At 37.1% G+C, this 18265-nt stretch overlaps 1 protein-coding gene across 1 annotated transcript in view; it reads left to right on the plus strand.

The window, feature by feature from the left end:
* rapgef1a (Rap guanine nucleotide exchange factor (GEF) 1a) overlaps positions 1-18265 on the plus strand; it is a 202547-nt gene that overhangs the window by 93460 nt on the left and 90822 nt on the right. Inside the window, exons 4-9 of the mRNA XM_059638379.1 lie at positions 8078-8225; positions 10203-10291; positions 11586-11738; positions 13778-13895; positions 15133-15319; positions 17350-17859. Of these exons, the coding sequence (XP_059494362.1) occupies positions 8078-8225; positions 10203-10291; positions 11586-11738; positions 13778-13895; positions 15133-15319; positions 17350-17859 (1205 nt within the window). The remainder of the gene's footprint in view (positions 1-8077; positions 8226-10202; positions 10292-11585; positions 11739-13777; positions 13896-15132; positions 15320-17349; positions 17860-18265) is intronic.

The raw sequence follows: 18265 nt of genomic DNA on the forward strand, positions 1-18265 counted from the left end.
TTAAATCATAGAATCATTAGAATCCCTACAGTGTGGGAACAGGCCTTTTGGCCCAACAAGTCCACACCGAACTTTAGAGTATCCCACCTAGATCCTATAACTCACCTAATCTACACATCCTTGAACATTACAGGCAATTTAGCATGGCTAATCCGCCTAATCTGCACATCTTTGGGCTGTGGGAGGAAACCGGAGCACCTGGAGGAAACCCATGCAGGCACGGGGAGAATGTGCAAACTCCACACAGACAGTTGCCCGAGGGTGGAATTGAACCTGGGTTCCTGGCGCTGAGAGGCAGCAGTGCTATCCACTGTGCCACCATGCCTTCCCACAATTTCGGTCTGACTGTTGACCTTGGGCACAACAGGAGTCTGTTGCTTGACCTAGAGCTGAGCTTGAAATCTTAAGATTTTTTGAATTGAGGCTAAACAAGTTCTTTAAATTAGTTCACCCTAATTCCTAAAACCCAAGTTTCATTTTTTTTGCCCTCATAATCTAACTCGTTTAACTATTCACTACAGCTGTCTGATATTTTCCCAATGGCTCTTTCTGAAATCAGGTTTTGTGGGTTTTTTGATCATCGCAGAAAAAGACAGTTGTATAAGTTTAATCTTTTATTAGCTCAGTTGCAAAAAGATGATCCAAACAGTTGAATGCTTCATCCTGTTTGGTCCAGTAATGGGCACATTTCTGAAGAAAAGCAATACTTTATTGCTTAACAAACCACCTACAGTGCCTGCATTCATCGTAATTGTGTCCTTTTCTAAAATGAGAGTAAAACTTTATACACTACTCCAAATGTGATCTCATCAATGCCCAGTACAACTGTAACAAAACCTCCCTACTTTCCTCCCTTATTCCGTGTCCATAGCAGTAAATGGCATTCCGTTTGCCTTCCTAAATGTTTGTTGCATAGGCATACTGAATGACAAAATTAAAACGTTTGCAAGATTAGAAATGTTTTCTTCATTTCATTTGGACTTTTCATTTTGTGATGACCTTGTGCAAGCTCTAATATCTTCATGTATATCTTGGTGTATTTTGTTTTTCTGGCTTCTAACAGAAGTACCTTGGTACCAGTATCTAGTAGTTGAGCCAAAGCTTGTTTGAATACAGTATGCTGACTTGCAAAGTACACCCTCTATTACAACATGTTTTAGATCCAAATTTTAAAGCGAGAATGGTGAACTTGTGCTTGAATAATTTCAGTCCTAGGAATAGGATTCGTATCCAGTAAATTGTTTGAACTAAAGTCTCTTTAAACACGCGGTAATGATCCTGAGTGTAGCACATTTACAACCTTGGAGGTGGAATTAAACTGTGTGGTATTAGTATTAAAGTCTATACAATTCCTCTTGCAATTTTAAGGAAAGTATTGAACTATTTTAAGCTGAAATGGTATAATGTGATAGTTAGAGAAATCGAGCATCTTTTTAGGCTAATATCACAATATGAAATAATCTCTTCAATTGCTAGTGGCTATGAGTAGATCTACCTGTAATAGGTATATTTAGGACATTGGTATAACTTATTGCCTTGTTGCAGGCAACATATGGAATTAGTCTTTCTAACTGGAAAGCAGTATATTGTTTGGGGATTTGAATGAATATTTCATTGTTCCTGGGTAGAGAACAGTGCTATGTCTATGATGTACGTATTTGATGAGACTTTAGTGCTGATACCGGTTCAAAATATTTTTTTCCTGACATAACGATCTGCTGATGTTAACTAATGTTCAATAACTGCATTCCACTGTCTAACATGAGCAGTTTAAGGTTCAGATATAAATTTCACCAGATTTTTTTACCTCTTGATTCATTGGTATGAGGTTGTAAATGCTTTTGTTCTTGTATGTTGCAATTTCTGTTGTATTAGATTAATGCAATTTTATGTCCTGACATTTTCCTCTATCAATGGATTAATTTTCCTATCTAAATGCTGAATAAATGTACAAGTGTAGTTCTACCCTCAGTTAGTGCTCTGTTATTGGTCTGCATGAACCTGATAATATGGAATTTGCTATCTTTCACATTTGACTAAAAGAGCATATTCAGCAAGGTTTGGATTGAGGCAATAAATAAGATGGCATGTCTAACTTTCTTAATTTGTTGACAACTGGTGCCACCCGAATCACCAACTGCTCAATTTTCAGATCCGCATCTGTTTTGTCATCAAGTGAGGGCAGATTTTTAGGCTTGGCTTGATGCACCTGTGTTGAAATTGTCTTTAACCTTTATTTACTACTGACTAAATGGAGGATAGTGACATTTGTAGAAATATAAAATGGCCAGAAGCCAGCAGCTTTGTGGGAGGAATGGAAAATTGATCAGATAAGAAAAGATTCAGATTCTTGTTACTGTGGGACCAGTTCTAGGGAAGGTGGAACTGGTTCAAACAGGACATATTGCATCTGGGCAGGAACAGGCCCAATGTCTTTATGGTGATTGGGTGGTAGCAGGGTGGAATGAAAGATAAAGGTAAGTAACAAAAGCGGAAGGGAGAAATAAATGAGCAATAAACAAACAGAGCCATAGTCCAAACTGAAGCCAAGATGATTCACAAAGTTTTAACAAGGTACAACTTAAGGATTTTGTCTTTTTATGTGCAGAGCATTCACAATCAGATGCGTTAGTAGCACAAGTAGATATGAGCAGTTTGATATAATTGCGATTGCAGAGACATGAACTAGTGTTACCAAGGATGGGAACTGAACACCTGGGCTATTCGTTATTTACACAGGTTGGGCCAAAATGGAAAGTAGGTAAGTAGCATTGTTATTATAGGAGTAACATTGAACAATGGCAAGGAAAAATTTGGCTCAGAAAATCACAATGTAGAATCTGTTTTGGATGGAAGAAAGAAACATTAACGAGCACAGAACATTGGGGTTGTTGATAGGCCCCCAAACAATAGTGAAGGTATAAGTGAAAGCGTTAAATAAGATCTCAAATAATGGGGTACGGTGGTAATCATGGGTGACTTCAATGTATGTATCAATTGGACCAAACTTGCAGTGATATTGTGGAGGAGGATTTACTGGTATGTGTACTAGATTATTATTTTTAGACCAAGATGTTGAGGAATAACCAGAAAACAAGCTGTTTGATCCTGGGAGCAGTGCAATGAAATCCACATTTGAGGGAGTAATCTTAAATTTAAGTTGTGGCATTTAAGAGTGAAATTAGAAATTTTTTCTTTCCTTGCTTAGGATAGCCAAAATTTAAACTCTGCTGTGCCAACATTGTGGATGCTGAACCAATTGAAATTTTAGGGAGGAGTATTAAAGAATGTGAAGCAAAGCAAGGCAAATTTATTTGAGATAACAATCAGCCTATTATATAATAACATGGTGGAGCAGTCTTGAACTGAATGATGTCCTTGTTCCTGTGATCAGGATTACTATAACTCACTTCCACTGTGCAAGACTGAAATTAAACTACTGTGCCATTTGTCATAACAGAAAAATGTTTTTGATTCTAGAGTTAAATGTTTAACCATACCAAATTCTTAACCAGTCGATGTCTTTTATTGCACATTTGAACTAGTGGGTCTCAGTTGTTCAAATAAAACAAATTGATCTCACTTTTGAACATTATATTAGGAATTCAATTCTTACTGTTAGGTTATTTCTAAGTTTTAACACATGGCTTTCAACTGCAGCTGACTTGTGGGGAAATAATAAATTAGCACAAAGCTTTCTAAGCAAGCTACAAATGAGTATATTTTTGCGAATATGAGGTGATACCTTGATTTCAACCAGTATTTGAATCTGACTTTGCTGTTGATAAATTTGATAAATAGATGCTCATGAAAAATTGCAGATTACCCAAAATGTTGTTTGTCCAAAGATGTGATATCACCACCATAGGACCTGAGAAAACATGGGGTTTAAGTTTCAGTAGTTGGCTTGAGTTTATAATCCTTTCACACTTCCTGTTTCATGATCAAACTTGACTCTCCTAGATCAGAATGTGACTTTGTGAAGGAAAATATTTTGGTATGTAGCTGATGTATGTTGCAATCAGTGTTACATTTTAATATTTAGAAGGTTTGGCAAATGTACTGATGTCCATGATGAACGGAATGAAATAGTACCACATTTTCTTCAAATGCAGTGGAACTTCTGCTTTAACTTCTTAAACCTGCTCCCGTTTCTTTTTATTTAGTGCTATTAAAGCAAAAGCTGAGATTTTCTATTTCTGTTAATGAAGTCTTGAATTTTGTGGTGGTGTCTTTGAAAAATCCTACAAAGGTAACAAACTCTTCCTGGATATCTCAACTGTCATAATCAGAGGACATAATTAGTGATCTTGGTTTATAAGGTATTTTCTGATGTAGAGATTTAAAGATGTTAGTTTAGTTTATATTGGTTATGTAATAATCTTTACACAATGTGTTGTTCTTCCTGACTGAGTGGCTTTGTACAGAAAAACTTTAACTGTGAAATGGGATATTAAACAAACCTCCCATCTCCTCATTACCCCTTAAGTCTCTTTTACATACATGGTAACTTTAGTCTTGCAGTGTTATGAACCAGACCACTCACTCTTGAAAAATTTTACAAAGGTAGCCTGGACCGTAACTTTTTCTTATTTTAAAGGCAAATGTAAGTACTGTGTTCTAGATGCAATTTGACTAGTCATACTACTCACTGTTAAGCAAAACACAATTTATTCAAACACTAAAATACAACAAAAGAAAGAACTTAGAATAATTTAACGCTATTAGGAAACTAGAATAATAGATACAGTAACTAATATTAATTAACTATTACACGATAGTAAAATCCAATAAACACACCCTTGTTAAAACTCAGATAATTGATTTTTCTTACAGATGCACAGCATCAGGGAGAAACCCCAGCTTCTAGCTGTAACTGAGAGAGGGGGGAAAAATAGTTGTTACCTCTTAAACTCTGGGAGCTTCTGAACCTAAAAGCCTAAATAAAACTGGAAATTCCAGTCTGCGAGCTGGCCACACCATTCAGGCTGCTTCTATTATTTCAACTCCTTTGCGGGGGGAGGTGGGGGGAAGCCCAAGGCCCCTCAGTCTGTTAACATTACCATAGAATGCTTGCCACTGCTCATTCAATCTCTCTCTCTCTCAAAATAAATGAGCACAAAATACACCCGTTAAAGCCCACAGTATCATCACACCGGTATGGTTCCTTTTGTTGTTCTTGCACACGATATGCCTGAGATCATCCGCACAGGTTGAACATGGTCTCCATCTGCCCTCCCTTTTTAGACTGTGTTGAAACCTGCATCTTCGGCCAACTTTATAGTCAGCCCTCCAGGTAACATCTTAGACATGGTGTTAACCTTTTGAGGCATCTGTGGACTTTGCACATCACAATAGAAAGGCAGGTTTGTGGCAGTGTTTGTGTTGCCTCTAAAGTATCTTGAAAAGCTATTCCACTTGTTTATTAATTCAGCAGGCACCTATAACTTATTCCATTTTTCTGTGGATAACGTTTGTAAATATTTTGTACTTATTTAAAAGCATCCAGTTTAGAAATATTACATTGTGTTTATATTAGCTTGTGTATAAAATTGCAAGCATAGATAGCTAAGCATCAAAGTTTTTTTAAAAATGCTGCTAGTCAAGCATTGGTTATTTAACTTTGATCTAATGAGAAGTTGATTTTGTAAACTTTTATCAACATCAATCTTTTGGAAAACCTATCCTTCATTTTGATGAATGAAACTGCAGAAGGAAATAGAGCAATGCTGATCTGTAACTGTTTTTAATTCTTGTAATGCTCACTGAAATAAATGCCTAATTCACTTGCAACATTTATTTAAAAGCAAGTGCATTTCTGTTATAAGCGGTGAACTCAGATTTGAAAGGTCTGAGGTCTGCTTGTGACGTGATTATGTTTAAAGTATCCAAAACGGACAAGATTGTGGAATCTTTGGAACTGTCCTTTTGCTATTGGAATTAGTATTTTAATGAAATCCTGACTAGTGGTTTCCCTATGTAACTTTTAATGTTCCATGAATTTCTTTGAGCACGTCAATGTGTGAGAGGGACCATTGATGTGGGAAATGAAAATAGTGTTGGATTTTAAACACTGGAAGAAGATATTACTGGGTTAGTAAAGAGGTGTTTGTTTATTTGCCATATAATGCTGTACTTGGTTGCACTTTTATCTCACGTTCCACTGTGTGTGTGTGTGTGTGTGTGTGTGTGTGTGTGTGTGTGTGTGAATACCATCAACCCTAATTTAAGTAAAACAAATAACAATAAATACTCTGTTGTGCTAATTACAGGATGCTAACCAGCGGAAACCAAGTGATGTATTTGTGGTAGGCTCATACATTTGTCTTTTTTGGAAATTTATCCAGTTCAGGAGTTCCTATGTAACACTGGTTCTTGCAATACTGAAAATGTTTAAAGTGGTTGCTTTGTATGAATAGTTCATTTTTAACTATGTTGGAGGCATAAAAGTTTGTATGTAGTTAGCTAATGATCAATATATAATGTATCATGCTATACTGTAATGTATACAGCTATACAGACAATATATTTGCATTATTGATGCAACCAGATGCTTTTGGTTTGATTTTGTTAATTAATTTAGCAAAACTAATAAACTAAAATTGTTGAGTACCTGATAAATTAGGTGCTAAGATTATTTTTCCTTGGCTGAGGGATTTAGCACAAAGGGTTATAGACTCAGGATAAGAGATCATCCTTTCAGACTGAGGTGAGAAACGTCTTCACTTGGGGTTCTGAATCTGAAATTTTGACTTCCGAAAGACTTGAATATTTTGAATGACTAAGCATTCAAGACTGATTTTTGAACAGTAAAGGAATCAAGTGATCCAGGATAGGACAAAGTGGTACAGAAGTGGACCATCATCTGTGACCTTAGTCAACAGTGACGTAACTTGAAAGACTGTACATCTCAATTCCTCGTTTTAATTATTGTGCTCATAACTAGAGTCCTTCCCTTTTTGTTAGAAATACGGCTGTTCACTAATGTTTGGTACCATTCCTAACTCTCTTCAGATGCTGAAGCAGTCCACATTCAAATGTAACAAGACCTGAACAATACCCAGACTTGGACTGGCAAGTGTCTGATAACATTTGTACTCTACAAATGTCCGGCAATGCCACCTCTAATAAGAGACAATCTAACAACTACACCATCATCACCAAATCCCCCATTAATGCCCAGTGTGTTGACAACCATTGACCAGAAACTAAACTGGACTCACTGTATAAACACAATGGCTGCAAGAGCAGGTCAGAAGCTATGAATCCCGCAGTGAGTATTCACCTTCAGTAGGCTTTGGGGAGACAAGTGGGAACAGGCAGTAAATGCTGGCTGTCCACATCTAGTCTCATGAGACAACAAAGACCATGACCTGTGACATTTCAGTGGATGTGATTTCTTGAAGATTAGAGAGGTATGGAATCAAATTTTAAAACCAATACAAAATCTAGACAACAATTAGATGTGGCACGTGGAATCGGGTATAGCTGGGACTAGGCAGTTATTTGTGAGGTTTTGTGTAGCAGAGGACATGCTGCACTGTCAGCTGAAGTTTGGAAGAAGTACTCAACTGAGTTGATGAATAAGTAGAAATAATACAAAGTGTACACTATGTAGCTGTTTATGCTGCACCTTTTTTTAGGATAACGTGAATGTAGGTCTGCTGCTTTATTCTTCTTGCGTAAAAAAAAATTAAAATGGCTTCTTTCCTGTGCAGGTGTTTGGTTTAAATTTCTCAATAGGTGACTGTTGGTGAAGGGCTCAGATTGGTGACCTATTTGGAAATGGCACATCAGGCCAGCCAAAACCTGTGGAGAGTTCATACTTCTGGTGTACAATCTTTCATGTAAACTGCTTCTGATAAATGGATGTATGGCTTATTTTGCTTTTCTCTCCATAGATACTGACTGGCCCAATGTGCAATTCCTGGTTTTATTCTGAATTTGAGCTCTTGCAGTTTTTCTCTGCTTTCTAATCTGCCAGCTGGCTCTTTTGAATCACCTGGGATTGGAGCTTTAATATAAAGTAGACACCAAGTTTACTAGTTTTCTTTCTTTCTTTCTCTTTTGTTTTCAGCTCAGCCATCTCATCCTGTTTAAACCAGGTATACCAGAGCCTGGCCAATCTAATTCGCTGGTCTGATCAAGTGATCTTAGAAAATGTGAATCTAGATGACAAGGAAAGGGTCATGGCGATGATTAAAGCAGTGCTTGATGGAATAAAAGTAAGTTTTAGTTTTTAAAACAGGAATACCTGAAACTTCTGCATTCGTCAACATCCTCTTTTATTGAGCTATGGGAATGGGATGTCAGGTGACAGAGAGAAATTGTTTTTCTAGTCTGAATGATTTGAATCTGCATGCCACTAAACTACTTGCCAGGATATTCCCAGACTTCCTAATCTACCCAAGGTTATGTCATTCTTAACTGTTTCCTCGTGGAGCAGCACTTGATACCAGATTGACAATACCCACAACAGCCATTTTAAAAACAGTTGTTCATTGTATAAATTCAGTGTGGAAGACCACTCAGTCCTGTTTCTTCCTTAGGCAAGTTTGTGATTGCTGTTTGATGCGACTTGAAGTAAAGATTCTTTTCCAAAGAGGTTAGGTTTCCTATTTAATCAGATTTTGCAGTATAAACTTAATTTTAAATTGGTACAAGGGAGTTATTTTGTTTATTTCCTTCCAATATGTTAGATGTGCTCTCTTAATGAAAATGTAATTAACAAAGTGAACTGACTAAATCTTCAAGGCAGTGATGGAAAATGAGAAGCATGAATTTGGAACAGTTGAAGACTCTGTTAGAATGAGTAAATGCTGTTGTACTGAAAATCTGTTAATTAGAATTCCAGTTTATCTTTCTACTGATTTTGAGTTCTAATGTTTTAATAAATTACTAACAGGCGACTAATATTGCAAATGGTTTGCTGCTAGGAACGAGTATTTGTTGCTTTTGCAGTAACTGTTCCTCTCGTAATGGAGAAATTCCATATTCTAGTCAGCCAAGAAAATGAACATATTTTTATAATCAGATGTGACAAAATCAAGGTGACAAACAGATGGAACTTTAGAATGATTATTTTTAAAGTTGTATGAACTGACGGTATACATTTTTAGGAATAGGCTTTGTTTTAAAGTTCATCTAGTCATTCTAATTACGGAAAGATTGAAATTCACTCAAACAATTGATATCCCAGTTATGATATCAAATGAAAAATAACTAGTGCAATAACCTTTATAAATAAGACAGCACAAAACATACAAGCACTTTGGTTTTGGTAAAATCCACTAATTTAAGTATTTTTCTGAATTGATAGTTATTGTTGAAGATGGCCTGATCCTCGTGCCACTTAATTGTAGGTTAAATCCCAGCATCTCACCTCAGCTGTCATATTTCAGTCAATTTCCAGAGTCGTCATTTTCTATTGCTTGCTGTAGTCTTTTTTGCGTTTGTGCTACCAACTATTTTACAGTATATGGACTCTTTTAATTTTATTTGAGATATTTATCCTAGAGAAAACTAATCATGCTGATTTTGAAGTTAAAATTGGTAAAATCATATTTCCCTAGTGCAGTGGAAATTTGAAAATTGCATATACCGGATTAAAACCTGAAAATAGTATTATACAATCTGAAGTTCCAGTGTAACCTGATTTCCTGTTCACTGCAGAAAGTCTTGTCAATTGCTTTTACCATGGCTAAATAGAATCTCATTTCCCATGAAGAATTAAAAATGCAGAAAATGATGCATACTAGTACCTTTTTAACATTCTCCTTTACGAAGGCAATTATAAATTTTCATGATCAAGTCTTATGTAAATGTTTGCTGGGAAATCAATTTGATCAAATTGTTATAGAGCATAATTTGGACTTAGAAGAAACAAAGTCACCAGTCATGATTGTCGTTGACTTCCTTGACGTCCTTGTTTCTTTCACTGTTGGGCTTTTGGCATTGCACCCTTAAAACTATAGTGAGTACTGACGTCAGCATATTGTGTTAATCTTGCTCTTCCAATCCACGTGCACATTTATATTGAGTGTAACAGCCATATGATCCTGAGTTTGGCTTCCTAGCCAACTATCAGCTGATTCAGTTCCTGAAGAATATCTTTTATTTTTATGCACCTTGAAGCTACATTATTTTCCAAATGTTGTTAGATCAAATAATCAGTTCTATTACCTTCTGATGCTTATGTTTAGGAGCTTGTGAAACTGACAATAGAGAAGCAAGAACAGCCATCCCCTACCTCTCCTATGAAACCCAGCCCACCAACATCTAAAACTGACAGGTAAGAGTTGCTTCCCTGTATAAGCATGGCTAATCAACCAAATATTTGCTTGACCTGCATTGAAACCAGAAAGATAATTTCAATTGATTTTTTTTCTCTTTATTCGTTCACGGGATGAGGGTATTGCTGTCTAGGCCAGCATTTATTGCTCATCGCAAACTGCCCAGAGGGCAGTTATGAGTCAACCACATTGCTGTGGGTCTGGAGTAACATGTTGACGAGACCATGGCAGTTTCCTTCTCTAAAGAACATTTGTGACCTACATGGTGTTCTTTTTTTTTTTGACAATTTGTAATGGGTTCATGGCTCTCAATTTGGATATTTATTGAATTCAAATTCCACTATCTGCCATGGCAAAATTTGAACCCAGGTCCCTAGAACATTACTTGAGCCTCTGGATTAATAGTCCAGCAATAATATCACTCGGCCGTTGCTTCCCTATACAATTAAGTATCTGAAGATTGGGTTGCAAGTTTTTTCCATCCATATGCTTCAATGAAGCATTTTTCATCTAGAGGGTGGCACGGTGGCCCGGTGGTTAAGATTGCTGCTTCACAGTGCCACGGCCCTGGGTTTGACTCCACTCTCCAGCAACTCTGGAGTTTGCGCAAACTCCCCATGTCTGCATGGGTCTCTTCCAGGTGTTCCGGTTTCATCCCACAGTCCAAAGATGTGCGGGCTAGGTGGATTGGTCATGCTAAACTGCCCGTAGTGCTCAGGGATATGTAGATTAGGTGGGCTATAGGGGGATGGGTCTGGTTTGGCTGCTCTGAGGGTCAGTGTGGACTTGTTGGGCCAAAGGGCCTGTTTCTGCACTCTGTAGGCGTTATAAGATTTCCGGCATTCTAAGATGTTTAAGAAGTACCAGTTTCAAAAAAAATCTAGATTTGAGAAATGATCAATGGAAAAAGTTGAGAATGCTGCTCAATGTTATAGTAGTAAAATCCAAGGTACTTTTGATCTTGGATGTGTATTTTTCCTTATTCTGCGATAACGTTTTTTGTGTTTTTTTAAATTTAATACTTCCTCTGGCTGGGAATGGCAATCCCATTTACACTGAGTTATTGCACGTAGGCCAGACTAGGCGTTGAATAGCGTTAGTGAGTTTATTGATCATGATCTTCTGTCATTAGCCTGCAGATTAGAGGTTCCTTTCAGTTCTATTTCAAGTGCATTGGGATGCAAATTCTCAACCTCAAACTTGATTGAGAGTCCAATATCTCAGCTACTAGACTACAGACTGTAGTAGATGGCTTTTATCTAATTATGTTAATCTGATGCTTAACTCTTACAGTGCAACAGAGCTTCCACTGACTGACAGGGAGAAGGAAATTCTTACTAAAACTACTCCAATGACAAGATCACTGGAGATAATTCCAGACTCTCTGGATGGAGAATGTGCTCCACCAAAACCACCACTGCCTGGTATTCGCATTATGGACCACAGGTAATGGATTAAAGATGCAATCCTCCTTGATATTACATGTATTTATTTCTTCAATGAAACATTGATCGTTAAAGGTATTATTACCAAATAAGCAATGCCTGAAATGAGTGAATGATGCTGTTCACCATAAATGACTTTTTTCTCTAATTTATCTTGATATTGAAGTAATGTATCTCGTATTATTGCCCATAGTATGTTTTGCAATGATATGACTTATGGACCAAAAATCTAAAAAGCTTGGCATTTGTGGTTTACTAGGGAATTAAGTATAGCATTAGAATAAATAACGAGGATTAAAATGTTATCAAGAAAAGTGATAAAAGAATTAGGAGTAATCTAGAAAGGATTACCAAAATTTGATTTTAAAGCAAAAACTAAAATGAGAATGAAGTAGTGAGGAAAACAAAAATAGGGTTTCAAGAGCTTTTCAAAGTACATTAAGTAGTTGAAGTGAGCGTAGTTTCTCCTGTTTGTAAGAGACCTATCATAGCAAATGAGGAGCTGGCAGAGACATTTAAATATTTTGTCTGCCTTCACAGTAGAAAATACAAAACAAGGGTAATCAAGGGACTGGTAAGAGTAAGGAACTTGAGGTTATAATTTAAGACCCATAAAAATCCAAAAGCTGCTCAGCCAGGAGCTGATGGCCTTCATCCTAGGGTTCCAAAAGTGGTGAAGATAGTGGATACGCTGTTCATGATTTTCCAAAGTTCCGTAGGCTCTGCTGCAGCCCTTGAGGTTTGAAAGTTGGTAAAGGCAGCTATGCTGTTCATAAAACAGATGGTGAGAGAAAATAGAAAACTACGGGTCAGTTAAGTTAGCTAACATCAGCTGTCGTGGGGATATGCTGGAAATCTGTTAAAGATATCTTAACAATGCACATTAATAATGTGGGTGAGTTTTACATGATTCACTTTGACAGTCTGAATTAAAAAAGCGTAATATTTTCTTTTTAATAGGTGTTAAATTTTCATATGTTAATGTTCCAAGAGGCAGCATGTGCGTTATAAGGTTGACATGTGGATACAGAGAGCAGTTAAGAAAGTAAATGGTATGTTAGTCTTTACAAGGAGTTTGGTTTCCAAGGACTGAAAAAGGCCTTGCTACAATGCATAAAGGTCTTTTGTGAGATTCCGCCTCAAGTATTGTGTACACTTTTGATCTCCATATCTGAAGAAGGATGTACCTGAAGGCTCACCAGAGATGTTCCTTGGTTTAATCATTGGTTGATGATGGGAGGTTGATTACATTGGCAGCTTAGAATAGAGATTGCTCTCTTTTTACCATGCCAGATTCTGAAGAGGCATGATAAACTGAACACTAGGAGATTATTTCTCCACCTGCAAAATCTAGGAATCCAGGGACAAAAGCAAAGTTGCTGGAAAAGCTCAGCATATCTGACAGCATCCAAAATCCAGGGTATCAGTTCAGGGTAAATATTGCTCATTTATGACTGAGATGAGAAATTTCTTCACTGAGGGGTGTGTATTTTTGGAATTGGATTGTGTCTGGTGCTGAATTATTGACCATGTTCAACTCAACCGGGCATTTGCTCTCTGGAAAAATTAAAGGTTAGGAGCCATGATGGGGATTTTGAACCAAGTACAGTTTGAGGAAATAGAGCCTTGCCTGTCTTTAGTGTATTATGCTTTTAATATGTACATGTTTCAGGTTGCATCTGAATGGGAAGTGGTACAATTGCTGGTTATTTTGCATGTCACATTGTGGAAGTGATCTCTACATCTGCAGAGATGTAGATTCTCACCAGTTTGATTCCTTTTCTATTCTGCATTTTGGTCATCTGTTCAATCCTGACAGGAATTTTGTTGCGTATTGATTAATGGTGTTGAGTCAAAGCCAAAGTATGGGCATTGAACATTTTTTTAAAATTGTGGTATAAAATGCTATTACTGGTATCATGCCATGATGTTTCTGTTTCTAGTTAACTTTTTAACTGCCCTGTTGCAAAATCTACATAGATTTGTTTGCAAGCCAGAATATTATGCAGTTGTAATCATTACGTGCTTTGCCCACAACAGTAATGTTCCACCCCTACCACCCAAGAAGAGGACGTCTGCACCCTCCCCAACAAGAGTGGCAGTAGTATCTCCCATAAGTCGAGCTGCTAGTGGTTCTAGTTTACCCAATACCAAACAGGTATGGAGAAATATTTTTCATTGTTTGGGTACGAGAGGAATAAACACAATAGGATAAATACATTGATTAAGGTTTGCAATTACTAAACAAAAGTCAGTTTATTACCATTTGATGGAAACAAATGCAAGTTGGGTATAAGCACAGCTATATGTATGGTGGGATATTCGATTCTCCTGTTGAAGCAGGGTCATTTTGAATAGTTTCCCAGTCTTTGCTAGATGGGTGAGAACACATAAATATCACATTTCCTGACTACAAATGAAAAATTTAGAAACAAGCTGCTTGCAAACTATGCTTGACCATCTTTTAACGCTAGCGATGCTGTGGACAAAAATGAAAGCACTTGATCATGTTAAATGCACGTTACAGCAAATATTCCAGTTGCTTAAACTACCTAACGCTGATAATACGCTATCATTCCTTCTGAAGGAACTGATATGTAACTGTACAGTTGTACTGTAAGTACTATATTGGTCCTCATTACATATCATTCCCCTGGATGCTACATGATGTAAAGGATACCAGCACAAATGTGAACCTATTTTTAGTTGAAGAGGCTTGAAATATAAAATTATTTTTCATTGAAGCAAAGGTGAGATTTTTTGATAAATGCTGATGAACAAGAAACTTGCGTTTTCCCCTGCTTTGGAGTCTGTTTTGAGGTGGGCATTGATGCAAATTGTCACAGTACAGAATATGGCAAGACTTTGGAAGAAACCTCCTTGTAATAGAGCATGGAGTGCTTTGCCACAGGAAGTTATTCAGTCAAGAGACTATTATAATTGTTAAAAGAATCAGCGCAAGCAAGTTGGGGTGAGTGGTGTCAGTAGTCTCTATCTGATGATAGAAAGTCAATGCCAAAGATATACCTCCCGGTAACAATTTGCAAAAGCAAATTGGGTGAATAACTAATTGCTATTTAATAATAGTTTTGCTTTCAAAGCATACCTCTGGTTCTGTCACATTGTTCTGTTAACCTTCCATTGTTGTGTTCTGAGTTGCTGCATGTATTTTGAATCCAAAGATACTAGCAGATGTAGAAAATATTAATTCATTCACCGGAATTTTCATCTTAAGCTTTTCCTTTGTATTGTAGTTTTGGAATTCTTAGCTACAGTATAGTCTTCAATTATCCTTTATTTGTAAATGTTGCAAATATGAGAGCAAGTTTTATTTCTCTTGCATCACAACATCACTCTAATATCAAAATTTTATAGAAGTTTTTTGTTATATTTAGGACTTTGAAGGATTGGATTGCTATCTGCAAAGGCGGCTATCTGGTGGCAGCCACTCGTATAGTGGAGAATCACCAAGGGTATCTCCATGTAACAGCATGGGAAAGCTAAGCAAATCTGATGAACAGCTATCATCGTTAGACAATGATAGTGGGCAATGTTCACAAAATACAAGTTGTGAAACACTTGGTAAGATATTTTTTGAGAAATTACCGTACTATTCTTTTGCAGGATAGTTCATCCTTTTGAACATTCTGAATATATTTTCTTCCATTTTGAAACAAATTACTCTTGCTCTTTTCATCCTGTAAACTTTGCACCAGTTTCTAATTATCTCATTTGTTTATATGTCTTTGGCATTTGTTCAAGTTGGCTGCTTGAAGGTAAATTGAAAGGTAACCTTGTCCCACTCTGTAACTCCTTCAAGAACTGTTTAATTTTGGCTTTCATAAGGAAAAGCTATTATCAGTGACAACTGGTATCCAGAAAGGTTGGATTTAAAGTGCTTGGCAAAGCACCAGAAGTAGAAGTAAAAGATGACCCAATTTTTTGCACGCTACACTACACCATGAAAGTCCCTGTGAATACAGAATAAAGTCCCACTGTTAACCACTGAAAAATGCTAGAAATTGAGTGAATCCATCCCATAACCTATGATGCCACTCCCTTAACATGACCTCCTTTCATTCCCTACTGCATCATCCTATGATCTTCTGGGATTAGTGTAATCAGAGGCATGTATCGAAAAAGAATTGCTCCAGAGTCATAGCTATTGAGTCAGCTGGCAAAGTGGACAGCAGGTTAGTTATTAAACAGAATAAATCGTTAAAGGAGTATTTATCCACTTGAAGTTGGCAAGTGCTATTCCACAGGGATTGATCCCGAGACCTTTGTTATTAATTTACATTATCGATCGGTTCTCTGAAACAGTTGTGTAGTTCTAAAACAGTTCACACAAAATTGGGGTACGGATAATGCCAAGGAATTCTGTGACATAATACAGGCAGAAATAAACTCGCTGAATACTGAGAAAGTAGTTTCACTTGTAGATGAGTCTGCAGTGATGCATTTTGACAAGGAATACATACATAGAAAAAGAGAAGTGAGTCTAAATTGGGTAGGAGAGTCAAATCATCTAGTGGCACATGTTCTCAAGAAGTAGTCTCACAGATTAAGAATGCATATACAGCACTGGGAAGCATTTCTAGAGAAATAGAATTGAAAGTGCTTAATGTATTAAACTTGTAAGAAACAGTGATTGTGAGGTGGGAACTTGGCGAGTTTCCCTTTCTTTAAAAAAAAGAAAATGGGGCACATCAAGGTGCTGGAGAAATTGTACAAAAGGTTTTAAAGAATAATATCCAAATTGAGATCGTATACCATCAGGAAGTACTGGACAAGGTCAGGCTTTGTTCTGTGGCAAAGAGAATACTGAGGTATAACCAAAAGAATTGTTAATAAAGCTAATAAGAGTTTGAGCAGAAGCCCCTCTTATCATGGGAGTGATTAGAAAGAGCACATACTACCATAAGCCATAATTGAGTCATGTGGCATTGATGCATGTATGTGAGTAGAAAGGAATTGGAACCTCTGCTGATAGAGTTAAATGAAATGGATTATAAAGCGACTTGTATGAACTGTGAACACTGACCAGAATCTTTGGGCTAAATGATTTGTTGGTAACTTGTGAGAAATACATTGGCATCTTTCTTGTATTAGCTAATACTTTGTAAAATAAGTACAGAAGAGCAATAATAGTGTCAGGTATACAAGCACATTCACTGCTGAATAACATTTGATGTGTTTATGCGCTTTGAAAATGTCTGGTTACTGTGTTTGTTTCTTGGTCAGTGTTGATCCATATTTGGTCAGTAAATCAGTAGTATTTAAATGTGAGCTATGTCTATGAATTTCTTCATTTTGGGAAGAAAAGGGCATTGTAACCCAAGAATGGGGCGGGGTGTGGGGTTGGGGGGAGCGATGCGGAATCTATAAATGAGAAATTAATTTGAATTAGTGAAATGTTTGGACATGCAAGTATCCTGTGCTGGAAATCCAGTGTTTCAATTCTTTGAACTGATGAATGGCTTTTTGTTTTAAATTAACATTACTGCTGCTCAGTTATTTACTTGTGCGTAATAAGTGCTATTGTGTTTAAGGATGAGATGTGTGACTGGCTGCATTTCATTCATAAATTATTCTTTTGATCCCCTTTTCAGATAATCCAGAAAGCTATGATCCCGATTATGATTTCCTGCATCAGGACCTTTCAACTGTTGACCAGATTCCCCAGCACCTTTCTGGCACACTAAGCCCACTTCCAGAATCAGCAGTAGAATCCAGTTCACCTCTTCCTGGACAGACGTTTACTTCACCACTTTGTGTCCCACAGACAGTGCCTGAATGGAGGCAGGTACCACAAACTGATGTTCAACCTTTGCAAATGCCACCTGCATTGCCAGAAAAGAAGCGTCGAAGTGCTGCCTCATCAGACAATTCAGGATATAGAGTCTCCTATGAGCGGTTTCCATCGCAATATGACAATATCTCCGAGGAAGAAATGCAGAATTCTGCTGTACCAGCAATTCAGCATCCTCCTTTTGCTGTGGTGTCACCAAGGCCACAAGGAATGTTACCAATTCCAGTGGGATTTCCAAATATTGATGTTTCAGAATTACCAGAAGTACCAGAAAAACCCCCTCCACTCCCAGAGAAGAAGAAAAGGAATAGTGAGTATTTAACTTTGTGACCATGTGAAGAAATGTGTATTCGATATAACTATTTTGTTTAAAAGTAATGCTTTTTCATAGAATATGCAGTATTGAATTTGTGATATAAGAATAATGTTAATTATACTCCCAGCTTCAAGACCTCACATTGGTCCTTGTAAAGAATATGCTTTCGTGAGTGCGTCCTGCATGATTCTCCTTTTTTATTTATCTCAACAAATTGCTTTCATTACTGCCACCACCATTTGAAGGATGTAGAGTTCTAAAGCTAAAAATAATAGCTACAAATATGAGCCCCATTTGAAAGGATAAAGTCTACTGCTGTATTCCAAGAAGTTTTTCGTTTGTTTGAGTCCATAGAGTATGAAAGGTTTGGTGATGGCATTGAATATTAATTTTTGATGTC

Source organism: Stegostoma tigrinum, chromosome 29 (genome assembly GCF_030684315.1).
Source record: "Stegostoma tigrinum isolate sSteTig4 chromosome 29, sSteTig4.hap1, whole genome shotgun sequence".
NCBI lineage: Eukaryota > Metazoa > Chordata > Chondrichthyes > Orectolobiformes > Stegostomatidae > Stegostoma > Stegostoma tigrinum.